This window comes from Candoia aspera, chromosome 1, assembly GCF_035149785.1.
Source record: "Candoia aspera isolate rCanAsp1 chromosome 1, rCanAsp1.hap2, whole genome shotgun sequence".
NCBI classification, from domain to species: Eukaryota; Metazoa; Chordata; class Lepidosauria; order Squamata; family Boidae; genus Candoia; species Candoia aspera.
Genome location: NC_086153.1, coordinates 96,023,395 through 96,039,754, shown reverse-complemented (window position 1 = coordinate 96,039,754; position 16,360 = coordinate 96,023,395). Strand labels below are relative to the sequence as shown.

General features: G+C 39.7%; 1 protein-coding gene across 4 annotated transcripts in view; it reads right to left on the bottom strand.

Annotated features, from left to right (window-relative positions):
• The window catches only part of PTPRK (protein tyrosine phosphatase receptor type K), a 419,912-nt gene that overhangs the window by 216,682 nt on the left and 186,870 nt on the right, over nt 1-16,360 (bottom strand). For all 4 annotated transcript variants that reach the window (XM_063310171.1, XM_063310189.1, XM_063310180.1 and 1 more), the window contains exon 4: nt 989-1,070. In XM_063310171.1, the coding sequence (XP_063166241.1) occupies nt 989-1,070 (82 nt within the window). The remainder of the gene's footprint in view (nt 1-988; nt 1,071-16,360) is intronic.

Sequence of the window (16,360 nt, the reverse complement as noted above, 5' to 3'; positions counted from 1 at the left end):
CTGTCTGTGAGAGCATCTTGGAAACTTCAGCCAATCAGAATGTACAAACATCCAAACAATGCCAGGTCCTAGAAGCACATTTCCCCAGAATTTTAGCTGCATCAATGCATTGATTGCTAGTTTTGATGGCTAAATCAAATTCTTATCACTATCAACTCCTTCTCGTTTGATGTATAAAATCCTTGGACCCATTGGGGAAGAGCTGATGTAATTTCCTTTGGCTCTGCTGGTGCATTCAACCTGTCAGCCCAACAGGGCAGACCAAACTAAGAAACCAATGCCGTGTAGGTCAGAACTATTTTCACTCTGACAGAATCTCGCAAGTCGGAATGTGTTTTTCCCTCCCTCACTTTATCTCTGTGTGAACTAGGGAGGGGCTTCTCTGAGATGTTTATCTTGGCCTGGGATCAAGCCCCTCTTATCTGACCATTGCCTTGCTAGCAGCTCTTCCTCCTGTCCCTCAAAGCCATTCCCTCTTTCCTCTATACAACCTGTGTTTCTACCCCTGCTCCCTGTCCTTTGCCACCTGAGTTTCCAAAGACATGACCCCAAATACAACAACACCTGCACAATTGGCCAGTAGAGAAACAGTTGCCCATGCCTGAAAACAGATATTTTTCAGAGCTGTCACAATACATTTTTTAAAGTAGGATTTATAAATTGTTGTTTCCTGCTTTTATTATTGGGAATAAAATGAATTAGAAATCCAGCTCACAATAAAACTATTAGATACCATTATTTTACTTTAACTACACTCTCTTTAACAGTGAGAGAAAATCACTGAATTGAAGTAATCATGTGATAACAAAATAAAATTCATGACTTTGACATTCTCATTTTCTTTTTCTAACATGTTAGAAAAGAAAAAGATAGAAAAACGGTGGTGGTAGCAAGACACCAATGGCTGAGTAATGAAAACACCAGTCAGACAATATGGAGCCTCTCTTACAAAAGACAGAGAAAAATGTGCCTCTTAATCATTACTTACCACAAGGGTAGCTCAGAACCTGGATGTCATCAATAGCAATGTAGCCATTTCTTCCATCTGAGACTTCAGCCTCAAATATTACCTGTCAAGGAGAAAGAAAAAAAAAAACGTTTACAACATGCACTGCAATGGAATTCCCATCAGTGCAGGGTGAAGAGTGCATTTTCTCATTAAAGTCAAATGTTCTGCTATATTTCATGAACAGATTTAATAATGTTCACTGCTCTTTATTTATTCAGAGATAAGTTCTTAATTAATACTTGTCAACGCTCACTTTTCAGTGACCTGTTACACAGAATTTACCAGACCTTTCAGGTAAAAGAGGCCCAATGATTTTTCTGCTTTTTTATGATATTGTCTAGGAGACAAGTCTTCCACAGTGACAGTGAAAGGAGAAACTGAATCTGCCTGCAGCTATCTTTATTCTTTGTTAAGCATGTGATAAAAATGTCACACAAGAAATAATGAAGATGTTGGTATTATACCGTGGGCAAATCCACAGGAACTGCAATAGCGTGGAATTACTGTCTACTGTGTATGGTCCTCATATGCCCCTGACCTAAGAATGTTCATGAGAAAGGGTACAAATTTAGAGAAATTTTCCTTCCTATGTAAATAGCAGTTTTAGGGGAGGCAATATTCCCTAGGAATGTGGTGGGAAGAATGAACAATTTTTACCTGTAATACCATCTCTCATGCTATTTAGGAAAATGCCCTGGCCCTCTAGAAGAACTTTTTAGAGGCAGACAGAGCTGCAAGTGGAAAGAAGAACTGGCAAAAATATCTCTACCTCCTTCTAAGAGATTCCTGTGGCTAAAGTTTATCACCCCACATATAGCTTAGATCCATTGTAATGTAACACCTGTTTCTCTCTGCTCTGAAAGCTTAATGGACTGTATATACCATTCTGATAGCCTCTATATATCCCTTCCTTCAATTGCTGAGCACCAGGGCCCAGATAGCTCCTAAAGTTAATGTGCTGTACATCGCCATCCAAGTACAAAGATCTGTAAGTTCAATTCCTGGTAGAGGGTTTGAACCCATAGGATAACATAGGCAACTCTCTCTCAGCCCAACCCACCTCACAGGGTTGTTATTGTGGGGAAAATAGGAGGAGGAAGGCGTATTAGGTATGTTCCATGCCTTATTTATAAAAAAAATAATACAGGAAGAATAAAAAAATCTAACACCCCCCCCCCACCCGGCTACCCTCTGATAATCCCCAATAAGGGCGAAACTGATATTGTGGTGCCTCCTGGTGCTCAATGTAACATTATTTATTTATTTATATTATGAATAAATGGGGGGGGGGGGCTATGCACACTTTTCTTATTTGATTTGTTAAAAGAAAAATAAGCAATGGCTCCTCTTCTGCAAAGAATCTGTGTTACAAATATTTTAATTACTTGCAGTCTTATCAAAAATACATTATTTGCCATATCAATATGTAATTTTACTAAGATAAACAAGCAATCTAAGTGATCAAGACACTGACCCCCAAAAGAGAGGAAAAAACACAGAAGTCATTCATTCTTTACAGTCTAAGCTTAATATAACCTACCATGCTTCAGAATCAGGATATATAAATTGAATAGATGAATAAATAAATAAACCAGACATTATGGTGCTAAACTAGATGAAAGTAACCCCCCCATACTTAGCAGAATCCAAAGAAAAAAACAAACTCATTACATATGTATGCACATCCAAATCTGCAGTGTGAAAAAAAAGGTTATCATCTAGTTTTAGAAATATTTGGGGCTGTAACCAGAAAAAACAAAGATTGACAAATAAAGTATTGTTCTTCTGCCAAGCCTAGCATTTATAATGGAGAATTTCTTTTTCACAACACAATAAAAGTGTATTAACCATGTTAATATGACATTTTTAGCAACTGATTGATAATTGACAATATACATAATGCAATTCCTATAATCATAAAATGATCTATACAAATTAGATGAATATACATCGGTAGAGAGAGGAAAAATTATTATTTATGAGACAGGCTAACACACACAAAGGGGAAAGTGGAAGACATACCTATCTCAGGTCTTCCAAAACATAAAATATGTGTACACTTTGCATCCTAACAGTTGGATGGTTCACTATGTCATCCCACTAGAAATGCTATTTTGCTGCTTGTTCTTTGTGAAACTTCACATAAACAGAATTATTTAAGCAACTAAAGTGTTTTAGAATAGAAAAATGTTAGGATGCTCACAATGCATGGTAAAAATGATTTAACATGCATGGTAAAAATGATCAGCTCTACATACCACTTAATGAATAATCCTTTACTTTTTGTAGGCCTACTTCCTTTCCCTGAAATTACTTCGTTCCAAATACAAGAGATTCAATTTTAATTCACAGTTCTAGCCCATAGAATAACCTTGAAGATAGACATATAGTATATTTATTGCAATCCTGTAACTTGGTTAACTGATACAATCTAGAGGGCCACTGCAAAACTGGAAAATAAAAAGGGATAATCAATACAGAGAAGCAAGTATGTTTCTTAAGCAGCAAGCAGGATCACCTCCATGGTAACGTTTAAGAAAAACAGAAGCTAAAGTCACAGTTAATTCTTTATTTTGCAAAGCCAAGCTTCTGTTTCAATAGCCTTTTGACACTCAAGCACAAGGAGTGGAGTAAGTTGACATTCAAATACAGCAAACCCAAATCTGAAATTTACCAATCCTATGAACATAAGAGGAACTCCAGCCAATCTGCTCAAGAAATAAAGTGTCACACAGATTAGGCACCTATTTCAGTTCAGCAGCTGGACAGAAAGGTCAGAGACAATCATTCTTCTTTCATCTGATAGTCAACACTTCTGTCACAAGTAGAATTCTCTGCCTGCCAGGAAGGGAAGAGGTTCCTTGACCTGGTAAAGCTTAGCAAGACTGAGATGTACAGTGGTGCTTAAAAGTTGGTGAACCCTTTTGAATTTTCAATATTTCTGCATATATATGACCTAAAATGTGATCACACGAGTCCTAAAACTAGATAAAGAGCATCCATTCAAACAAATGAGTCAAAAACAATATTCTTGGGAATGGGACAAGTCTCAGTCCCTTGGATGTTAATTATTCTCCTGTCAGTGATAAGGACAATGATCAGAATATGAAACAGATTGCCAGTGCTTCCTGTCTTTTGAAATGATTCTCAGAGAAAAAGAAACAGGAACTGGGAGGTATCTTGTATGGCCTTCAGAAGTATCAGAAGTCCAGTAGAAAGTAAAAATCTAAGGAAAGTAACCTGGAGTACACAGTTTAGAGAGGGGAAGAAGTGACTGAATGTTTGTTGAATAAACTGAACAAAAATACAAACAAATAATATTGTGGCTTAAATACTGTCCCAGTTCCAAATGTTTATTTCAAAGAAATGTTCCAGTAATGGTCTTCTTAGACCCTGGGAAAGAGGATGGTAGTTTGGAAAAAATTACAAGTTCAGAACACCAACACATTTTTCTGTTATTTGGAAAACAGACAGCTCCTCTGTCCATCAAAGGCTATTAACTAGACAGTTAAGACATCTCTGCTCTGGCAAACCAGATATAAATTTGGTGCTAAACTGAGAGTATCCAGTTTCTGACACTTCTGTTCCCAAATTCTCTTTTCCTTTCAAAAAATCTGATTAGAGAAGCCTTGGTGAGAATACTGTTTTCAGATGTAATCACCTTGATAACAAGTTCCTAAGATCTTCTCCAGCTTGAATATCCTCCCAGTTTATTTGCTCAATTATTGAGAATTTTATTAAGTTTGAAAAAAAGCTAAAAACTACAAAACGAAACCACAAAAAGAAAAAAAGCTAAAAAGTGCAAAATGCAAGAAAAAAGGATTTTGGAGATTATATAAAGTAACTTCCAACTTTCAACAACAAGAATATAGAGCAATTTCCTTATTCAATCCCTTACTCTATATCAAACCAAAATCACATTATTTCTATAAATCATTCCATTGGCACATATACAAATCACTAATGCAATTGCTCCTTTCCCTTATAGGGGAAAAAAAAAAGAAATATATAGATCTCTAAATCAACTCCCCTCCCCTCCAGAAAAGCAACATTTATTTAATTATTTCCTACTACCTCTATTCCATATATTTCTGTCCACTCTAACAAAAATCAAATTATAAAAATATATAAATTGTCTTTTATAATTAATAATACAACAAACTTAACCCTATTAAACCTAAAAACCAAGCAATTATTATTATATCTTATAAATACCTTACAAATCTTATAGACCAAACAAACCTTTAAAAAATCCAGTCAAATCATTAAAGAAAAATGGAATCATATAAGCCTTAATATCAAATCAAATACATATTCTTAATTTATTCCACATCGAAATATACCAGAACATTTACTTGTCTCCATTTTACATGTAAGGCATTTTTCTTAGAAAAATCAAGCAACCCAACTGCCCCACTTAGAAAGTCAGACTTCTCAGGAGAAAGCCTCCCACAGAACAGAGCCATTTCATTCCCAAAACAATCCCAGAGAAAGACAAGCCAGTCCATATCTTGCATGTTGAACTCTCTTAACCCCTTCATGACTGAAATGTGTTGGTAGACTGGCATTTCTTCAGAGAGTCCAATTTTGCTGCCAATAATGAATTCTCCTCTTTCTCTAGAACATCCTCAACCCACTGACACATCTTAAAACTGATATTTTCTGCAATATCCCAGATATCTTGCAGAATAACTTGAAGGGTATCATGTAAAATCTGTCTGAAATCATAACGAAGCTCAGAATGGAACTCTGAGAAAATCTCCTTGAACTCTTCCTTTCCCATGTTTCAGGCAGTAGATTATAGTACCCCCTGGATACTCGGCTAGTGCAGGTAGGAGCTAATGGGTTAATGAAAGGCTTTGGAGAGTAATTGACAAAAAGGAAAGTATGCTAACCAGCAGCTATGGCTCCCAAGGAAATTGAACAGAAAACTCAAAACTGGAAACAGCAGCTTCAAGGTGCAAGAAAATGTTAAATCCTTCAAATTAGATACAAAAATAATAGCATGGAGATAATTATTTATTCTCAGTCCTCCTTAATGTTTAAATGGCAAATAAGCCAAAGTTTTAAAAAATATTTTGAAATTAATACAGAAATAACGATCAGCACCAAGAGACTTCACTGCTTCTTGCTGTAGAGAGCCTGTCTTGGGCTACATAAGCTTAAATATACATACATACATACATATTGGGTGGTTTAGAAATGGGGTGGCTTGGCCTAGTGTCCCTTTAAGGCTGCAGCGGAGCTTGGAAATGGTGACGTCCCCACCTCTTTCATCTCTTACTGGACTGTTATGAATGCTGTTTGCAATTCTCTGGCTACAAGACGGCATCCTGGAGAACAAATAGGATGATTCTGAGCGTTTTCTTTGAAAATGAAAATGCTCTTGGGCTTCAGGAAGAAACCTGCCCGAGCCCCAAAAAAGAGCCTCCGCTGTCAGTTCTGTCTATGGAGCTCACGGATAGCTGTTCAGTAGGCCATATTCCCACTGGAAATCCTTATTTGCTCAATTCTGGATTCCTTCAAAGGAACTTTCTGTTTCCTGCTACGCTATAATTACCTGATTGTGTCCATGTTTCAACTGCATGGGGAAAAAAAGCAATCATCTCTCATTCTGCATTTCTTCTCTGACCCTATGAACAGCCCATAACAATATAGTGGACCCAGTGTTGCAACAGGCTCTAATTATGATTGAAAGACAGGAAGAGATATTAGCCAACACTGAAGGCAAATAGGACTGTGTGGCATTATGGCAACTGGACATTTTAAGGTCTGAAAAGCTTTGGAATGGATAGTTGCATATACAGTATGCATATAAATAAAGAAGCATTAAACATGGAGAAGCAGAAGAGTCTATGCGAATATGGACACAGAAACTCTGATACCACTGTTTTTTTCTACGAAACTAGCCTATAGAATCAAGTCAGCTCTTGCCGAAATAAATTTCTACTTCCACTTCGCCATATGATAAATAAATGGCTCTGACAAAACAAAAGTTTTCTCTTTTTCTCCTTGCAATTTATTTTCCCTTGCTAGGCTCTAGTATACATCATTAAGAAGAGCAGAAAGGCAGAATTCAGAACTGTCCAAAACCTAATCGTCCTTATCATTTTAGCAGATCATTCAGCTGGCATATCATTTCATTCTGTCCAACTACAGGAAGACATGGATTCTTGCTAGCTTAATTATCTGAAACCTGAGCTGAGATATAGGTCACTCCTAATACCTGGTGTCAAGAACTATGTTAAAGAATTGGATGCAGAAGGGACAGCCATCCCAGCAACATGGAAGAAAACTTGGAAGCTTGGAAGTCAAATGAATTTGTACTTTATGGTATTTTTTCCCCTCATTTCACTGAGTTGAAATCCTAATGCATTCTAGTTCATGAAGCTTCAGGTTCATTTCTAGATAATTGGTTTAATTGTTAAGTGAAGGACTTACTAGTTCAACTTGTTTCTCTTTCTTTACATTAAAAAAAGCATAATATATGAACATATAAGTAACTCTATGTACATTAATACATTTCTTAGATATCAGTGATAGAAGAAGATGTTCTATATACAGAACCTGGGATGGGGAGCTAAATATATGTAAATACAAAAAGCCAATATTTCTTCAACTTTATCCCTTTTATAAATATATAGATAAAATCAAAATTGTTGCTGGACTCAGAAGGCTGTAACTTTACAGGTGCCTGTATTTCTATATCTGTCGAGGACTACGGAGATGACCCTTGAAAAAGGGATTCAATGGCTATTATATAAACATCAACTTAGCCAGGGTAGACAGGAAATCTGAAGGAAAAGCTCAAGATTTTCCTGCCTTGAATCTCTTTAGTACAAGATGAAAGAGAAACCTCTGCCAAGCTTTCAAGATTCTGTTATTATACCCTGTAATATGTGGTATAATATGTGGTATCTCTTCCCTGAATTGACTTAGCTTGAATGGTTACAACAGTAGCCACTAGCTATTTTATTGAAATGGAGATGGTTTAGGATCAGTGTTAAAGATGCAAAGTACAGCATGAAAGAGCAAATATAGCCACTAATACTTAGCAGAATAACAATTATGATAATTTAAAGCATAGTTGTAATGGTTTATTTGGTCAATGGCCAGCAAAAATTTAAAGCATAAAATATTATGCTATTGTGTATTTTAGACTGACTAGACTATTTATCATACCTGTCTGCAGTTTCAGCTGGTAAAACATAGACTAGATCTTTTAAGGAAGACACACTTCTGTAATGGTGTGTGGGAATTACCTTGGGAGACAGGAGGAAGAGTCACAGCCTAGACAAGGGTCTGATAAACAAAAATTTGAGTCTGAAGGAGGAGGGTTAGTGAAAGTGTCTCAGAAGGGACCCTCCCTAGTTTTCAGGGCAGTAAAGGTGAAGGAAGGGAGGGGAACCTTCAGACTTGCAAGATTCTGTTAATGTAACCTTACTAAAGATAGAGCTGGTACTCCTGGTTGAGCTTCTTGTCTAGACTACCTTGCAAGGCTAACATCAACCTTGCAACTCTGAACATTGGTGATTCTGTACCACCACAGTTTGACCAAGTCAGCTGTGTCATGTGAGCATGCCTACTGATTCTAAGCAGACATCAATGGTTTGTGTGTTTTTTTCTCCATAAAGGTCAACCCTCCACCCCGCATCCAGAGAATGTACTTGTGGCAAACAGCACAAGGCAAAACATCTGATAACCATCTGATAAACTGACCCCTCGCTAAAAGCGGGCCTTAAGTTCTCAAAGAAAGAGGAGGAGGAGCAAGAAAAGAAGGAAGCAAGCAAGCAAGCAAGCCAGCCTACCTGCCTGACAACATCCAAGCAGGAGGCATAGATACTTTATCTACAATGATCCTATCTGTAGTGAGCATGTGCTAAAAGCCAAGAGCTTATTCAAAGAAGTAATAAATAATTGGTTTAGCCAGCCTGACTATATTAATTCTATTTAAAATCTTATGCATGTATCCCTTTCCTTGTTTTCCCTATTGTCCCCTTTTCTCAATAAACTCCTGCACGCATCTATAACTTCATTGATCTTAGCAGGGGATTTCTTGTTACAACCTTCCTGACATGCAAGGCTGTGTGGTTACAAAGCCACTTCTTATGTTTCAGAATTTGCCCAAGGATTTAAGTGCATTATTCTGACCCTTTAGGTAGGAAAACATCTTACTAGTTTTTCTGGAGCTGGGCTAAAGAAAGAAAAGCTTGGGAGAAAGACTAAGAATTCCTCCTGGACAGGCTAAGGCGTGTTAGGAGATTTAGCCTTACTGGCAGTAACCTACCATAATTTCTTTTCCTGGAGAAACCTTGGAAGAAGGGGTCTGCAAGGGAGGTTTAAAATCACCCTTCCTTTTGATTTGTAACAATACTGTATGTGACAGCCATTCCCTTTTGTCTCCTTGCCAGCAGCAGGCAGATCAAGGACAAAATTGTCACATGGCCACAAAAAGAGGAGTAACAGCAGAAGATACCACCAAAGCAAAGAGGGTTTGGGAAATAAGCCCATCTTGAATTTTGGAATGTCAGACGGCCTGCCTCTCTCCCTACCTCTCCCTTACACACACACACACTAACAACTGCACAGAGAGAAAATACTTGCAGTACAGGATCAGTTTAGGCAGTGTGAGCTCCTCCCTGAAACAGTAAGCTGGAAAGGGACGTCTCAACATGTATTTTTACCTAACCCACAAAATTTTTGTTGACATAATAAAATGAATCTCCCATGTGAAACTTCCAGATAATTTTTGCTTAGCTAATTTAGAAACCATGAAAACATAATTATTTCCCTTTGAATGCTTAAGTAATACTGTGAGGCTGGGTTTTCTGCTGACAGAGCCCTGGAGGATTAAAAAAAACAGTAAATCAAACACTTGGATGGAAAATTTGTAATGTAGCTTCCTAAAACACGTTTCTCAGGAGATTTGAAAATGAGTTAAATGGCCATCCACTTGTTTTTAAAACAGTCTGGTTCTCAAGAAGGTTGGTTGGCAAGTGTTATCTAGTTACATTTATCTAGTGATAATCAGATAAGGAAGCTTGTTCCATTTGCCATTATTTTTTCAACAGGGATTTAAACCTGCCAAATGATTACCCAAATGGATTGTTCTATCTCATCAACCCAGCAATGAATTGTCCAACCATAGTTACTGATGCAGGATAGTCCTCCACAAAATAATAAACTTAAGCAAAGTTGAGCAACAATTGAGACAATAAGGAACAGATTGAAATTACAAATATTCTTCCCTCTCTCTCTCTCTCTCTCTTTTCTCAACAATCAAGGGGAAGGAAATGGACCATTCTGAAATACCATAATATGATAAAAATCAAGGCTGTGCATTGCAAGATGATATGCTTTGTTATTACCATCAGAAACGTCATTCTTATGAGGATGAATACATAGGACCATTTACCAAGCTATAGCTTAGTGTGGTATAATTGTAGCCAATTGATAAAACACTTCTTAATTATCCTGAAAAATGGTAAGGAGGATATCATCCAAAGCAGCATTTTCTGGAACTTTGGGTTCTAAATGTCATTCCAGGCCATGTTTGGGGCAGTTCTCATTAGCTGTAATGGTAGCTCATTCTGATGCAAGTATAGTGCTAAACTATTGTTATACCAAATCATAATGAAATTCATATCCAAGAAAGAAGGGAATATGTGCAGCCTTTTATTATCGATACCCAAAGCACAGCTAGAAATAAGGAATAATGCATTTGATGCTTCCTGGCTGACTCAGAGGATTCCCTGGAGAGCAAGAATCTCTGTGAGGCTATTATATTTTTTCAAAAAGATACTAATTGCCACGCATTCCCTTTTTTCCATGCTCCCATATTAAGCCAAGCTATTATATAACCTGTCATCATATGTCAATGTAGATGAAACAGATTAAGAATTATTGTGGTATATTTTCATTAATAGCACACATTGCCCAAGCAAGATCAGACTTCATCTCTGAGGTGCAGCAGAATGGTTTTCACCCAATTTGTTCCAAATCTTGGTTTAATAAAGTCCCATCATGTTTCAAAAGGGCTGCAAAGAACACATGCCATAGTCATGCCATGTAATGTACAACACTATGGTGGGGAAAGGAAAGGAGTATTCAGGCTACTTCAAAGAGTTGCATTTCAGAGCACTTGTGCCCAAATCAATCCCTTTTACTGGGGTTCAAACTATGTGCTGCTGTTATTTTAACTCTGTAGTGGATTTCCCACCTCTTTTTGTACCAGTAACTCTACACTGTTTCAATGAAAATCAACAGGTTTTAGCTTCCTGAAAGAAAGTTACATCTTTTATTATTTCTTCATGCTAATCAATGGCAGAAGAAAGCCCATCTTAACAAAACTTCTCCATCCTAGACAATAAGTTGGAGCAAAATATTCCTGAAGTGAGCCAGAACAAATTAGGCTGTTTAAGGGCCCAAATCAAAGGTGGAGAAAATAGAATACAGGAGATATTCTCTGCACATTCCCAACTGTAAGCCAGAGAAGACAAATTTTCAAAACTAAGTTATCATCATAATAGTTCACAATGTGATTTAACTGGTATAGTTAGCTTCTCCAGTATTCTCATCAAAGATCACCAAGTGACTTAACAGTTATCCTTCTGTTACAGCATAATGATTCCAGATAAGGTGGGATCTTAAGAGTTCGTCAATAGTTACTTTAGTTCATAAGAAAACTAAGACTAACAGCCATCCTGGCACAGTGGTTGAAAGGCTGAATTAGCCCCAGTGGGACTCAGGTTCAGTTTTTCAGTGTTTTCATCTCAGCTAACTGGGATACTGTTCTGGGAAAAAACCAGCAGATAAAGTGCTATGCATGCCATCTTGAGCTTCTGGGAGGAAAGGCAAGATACAAATCTATTTAACCAAGTTACTTCACCCTTTCCTAGGCTAATGCATTCACAGACAGAAGACAGAAGAAGACAATGAAGTTTTCTCTGAACTTGGATGTGGACTGTATAGCATTTGAACAAACCTTTTCCTCACCTTCTCTAGATTTTGCCATCTGAGCCCTGATGTAGAAAAGATCTTATTCCTTTCCAATTCATTTTGAAATACACCTAGGGTGAGAGTTAGAAAATATAAAAATTCATAAAGGAGACAGTAAAGTGGAAGAGAGATGAGAGTTACAAGAAAAGTGGTTGATAGAAAACATACTGGCAGAATGGCAGGTCTTTCATCTCCTTTAGAGTTTCAGATTCTTGACTTTCACATTAATCTTCATGAGGGGAGATGTGTTTTACTCTGCGTTTGTTGTGCATGCTTGTTGTTGTTCCACATTCCAGCTTCAACAAAGAAGCCGGCTGCCTGAAAATCTGGGCTTTCACTTTTATTGAATGAGGGGAAAGCTTGAAAATGTGACCCAAGTGCATTCTTAATACCAAGACAAAGAAAGCAAATAAAAATCTCCACAAAAAGCATATCTCAAAAGCCTAAAGTAGAAACAAATCTGCCTGGGGAATTTTCAGATTTCAAATTATGAGATGCATGGATTAAATGAAACCATATTAGCAGTATATTCATTCTAATCAACAGTTTCCAATAATCTAAATTTAGATAATGGGGTAATATTAAATACATGTGGGTGTTTGCAGGTATCTGGGTTTGTCAGGTATGATCATAATTTTAAGTGCTTGAGGGAAGCAATATTACAATGTGAACTTGGAAAAAAAAAGTCCACATTCCCAAAGGTGGTAATTATATTTTGCTTGGGCAAGGCCAAGCTGTCCTCCCAGTCCTCATCTCTGCTCTTCTGAGTGTTCCATGTCTTTCCCATGCATCATTACTTCGGTTTAATAAGCAAATCAAGAGTTCTATGTCACAGTAGCCTGCAGGAGACAATTGCTCTTTGAATTCAGGAAAGGGGTGAGGTTCAGGTAGGCACAGAGAAGTATAATATTGCACGATGCTTCCCATATATCAAAGCTATGGGGCTTTAAGAATAAGCTGTCATGTTCCCGTTCCGATGTTTATGGTTCCTCGTAACGTTTCACATGTCATATCTGCAGTTGCGTGCCTGCCTGGCCACGCTGGTAAATTTCCTTTGTGCTGACTTGTGATCTTCTGGAATGTATGTTTGGGTTATCTCTGCTGTTCAAGGTTACTTTCTCAGGCCGATTCTAACGGTTGCTAGCATCTGGGGGGGTGGTTGCTATGCTAGCCTGAGGGGAGGGTTCGCAACGGGAGCAAGGCTTTTTAAGTTTGTATTTGGCGTGCTTTTGCTCATTCTCAGCTTTCTTCGTACTTTGCATACTATTCATTCAATAAATTAGTTTTCTCTAGTAATTACTGATGAGACTCCTTTTATTGGAATAGGCAATCATTACATAAAGCTGAGAATCTTTAATATCAGCCTGCTAGCATCCATCCAGTTTCCTGTGAGGAGTTTAATTAGCGATGACTGAAACTGCCCCAACCTCAACCACCGGCTCGGGGGAAAGTCAGCTCTCCAGAGGTGGGGAACAAGAGCCCATGGGACCGCGGAGAGAGGGGACTCTCACGCCAGGGTCGGATGACCTCTCTGAGGCAACGGATTCCAGTTGCGATACGGAGAAGGCAGTGAAGTCAGTGGTAGTCAAGAAGACGGAGGGACCCTTGTATGGGTCGCCACCAGCCCCAGCCAAGCCGGTGTATTCCTCGCTGTTTCCGACCGTGCAGATCACCAAAAGGACAAGAGCAGTGACACCTACGGAGATGGAGACGGAGAAATCCCAGCAGCTGGAGGCGAGGATGAAATCCATAGAGGATTTGTTGGCAAAGTTAACCTTTACCAGGGACACTCAGAAAAAGGAAAAGATGGGAGGTGAAGAAGGTAGTGACTCTCCTGACACCTCCGCGTCCCCAACCCCCCCTTCCCCCGTAGACAAACAGGGAAAGCAACGGAAATATTGGGGGGGAGGGCCCCCGCCGAGCAGGCCTCCAAAGAAAGCCTCCTTACCTTCCCCAAGTAGGGAGCAGAAGGAGAGAGGACGGAGCCGGGAGGGGGGGAGACGTGTGAAACTTCGACTGGCAGAGGCTCAAGAAATAGCGCCAGAGGGGCAGGAGGAAGAGCCACCACAGCCACGAAGGGCTAAGCACAAAAAGAGACACGATAGCCCAACCCGGGTCCGATATCGAGACTTTAATGTGAAGTTTAATGGGGATCCCACAAAGCTGTCATTTTTTTTGACGAATGCACACAGCTATATGGAAGAGTTTGGGAGCGTGTTTCGTTCTGAGCGGGCTAAGATTAATGCTGTCGCGACCCAACTAGAGGAGAGGGCAGCAGACTGGTTCGTGAGACTGGTTGACATGGACGCTTTGGAGTTGGATTGCTTTGATGATTTCATGTGGGCAATGAAAATGCATTTTGGTGATCCTCTAGCTGAGGAAAAAGCAAAGGTAGCCCTAAGGGAGTTGGTTCAAGGCTCCAGATCAGTCTCGGATTATGCGCTGGAGTTTCAAGCACTCTCCGGCAAAGTACAGGATTGGTCTGCCACCACCCTTGTAGAGATGTTCAAAGATGGACTAAGACCAGATATACTACGATGGGCGGTTGTACGGGACGACCCAGCAACGCTGTATGAGTGGATACAATTGGCTGCGAAGGTTGAGCAAGCCCAAGCTAAGTATACTCAAACTAAAAGAGGTCCCAAACAACAAGCGATGGGGAAACCTACAAGGCCAGCAGCTACTGCTAGCAAACCAGTGAGACGATCGTGGCAAGAAGAAAAAGAAAGCCGTTTTGCCAAAGGATTGTGCCTGCGGTGTGGTAAGGAGGGGCACCTGGCAGCTGCATGTCCCCGCAGGAAGCCAGAGGAACGGAGAGACAGATCGGGGGGGAAATCACCAGTGGCACCGAGGAAGCTGAAAGCGACAGTAGCAGAGCTGGTGGAGGATGCAGACTTGTTTTATGGTGGGCAAGACGAAAAAGAAGCCTCCCAACCGGCGGAAAACTCCAGCCACCTGCTCTAAAAAGCGCCAAAGAGCAGGTGGAAGAAGAGGGGCGCGATCATGTCTCGGTGAGTGGAAATTTCCCAACGTTAACTGTGAGACTTAAGCTCGGTTCCCCTACAAAAACTGTGGAACTATGGGCTATGATTGATTCTGGATGCTCACGTTCCTTAATGCATCCTGATGTAGTAGCTGCTTTGGAGTTACCCACCTTCCCGTTGAAACGTCCCATGATTTTCACCCAATTGGATGGATCTATATCGGGGGGAAAACCAGTCACCCAGTCTACAGCGTTAGTGGCTTTGCAACTGGGTAGCCACTGGGAAAAGTTGCCCTTTGTAGTTGCACCGGTGGGTGGTCCCTTGGTCATTCTGGGGATGCCTTGGTTTGTTCAACAGAACCCTAGTATAAACTGGGTACACCGAACTGTTACTTTTGCAGATGGGTTCTATAAAGCCCCTCCTGGGGATGATGAGGAGGAGGATACCAATGTGGGGAGGGCAGCACTGTCAATGCTGCATACCCTCGCTGTACCATTGGAAGGGCTCCCGGACCAATACCAGGACTTTGCCGATGTGTTCGGGGAGAAGGAGGCAGATCGGCTGCCGCCTCATCGGAAAACTGACTGTGCCATTGAAATTCTTCCCAATGCCAAGTTGCCCAAACCAAGGGTATATGCAATGACCCCAAAGGAATTGGCTACTCTTCGTGAATTCATAGACAAAAACTTACAGCGGGGCTTCATAGAACCAGCCAATTCACCAGTGGGTGCTCCAGTACTCTTTAGATCAAAGAAAGACGGAACTTTAAGACTATGCACGGATTTCCGTGGGTTAAATGCAGTCTCCCTATTAAACAAATCTCCCCTCCCGGTCATCAAGGAAATGTTAGCCCACTTGGCGGGGGGGAAAATCTTCTCTAAATTGGACTTAAGGGAGGCGTATTATCGCATTCGCATTCGGGAGGGGGATGAATGGAAAACAGCTTTTAATTGTGCATTTGGGGCTTTTCAGTATAAAGTGTTACCGTTTGGATTGGCTGGGGCACCTGGGGTTTTTATGCAGTTGATAAATGAGGTCTTGCACGACCACTTGTTCAATGGGGTTTTGGTTTATTTAGATGATGTGTTAATATATTCAAAAACCATGAGGGAACATGTGCAATTGGTTAGGCAAGTGTTAACCAAATTGAGAAAGGCTGACTTGTATGCCAAGCTATCCAAATGTGCATTTCATCAAACACAAATTGATTATTTGGGGTATAGGATTTCAGATAAAGGCATTGAAATGGATCCTGCCAAAATTGAGGCTATTTTAGTATGGGAGCCTCCACGCACACGCAAACAGCTGCAATCGTTTCTCGGATTTGCGAATTTTTATCGTCCATTTTTGGAAAAATTTGCTGAGATTG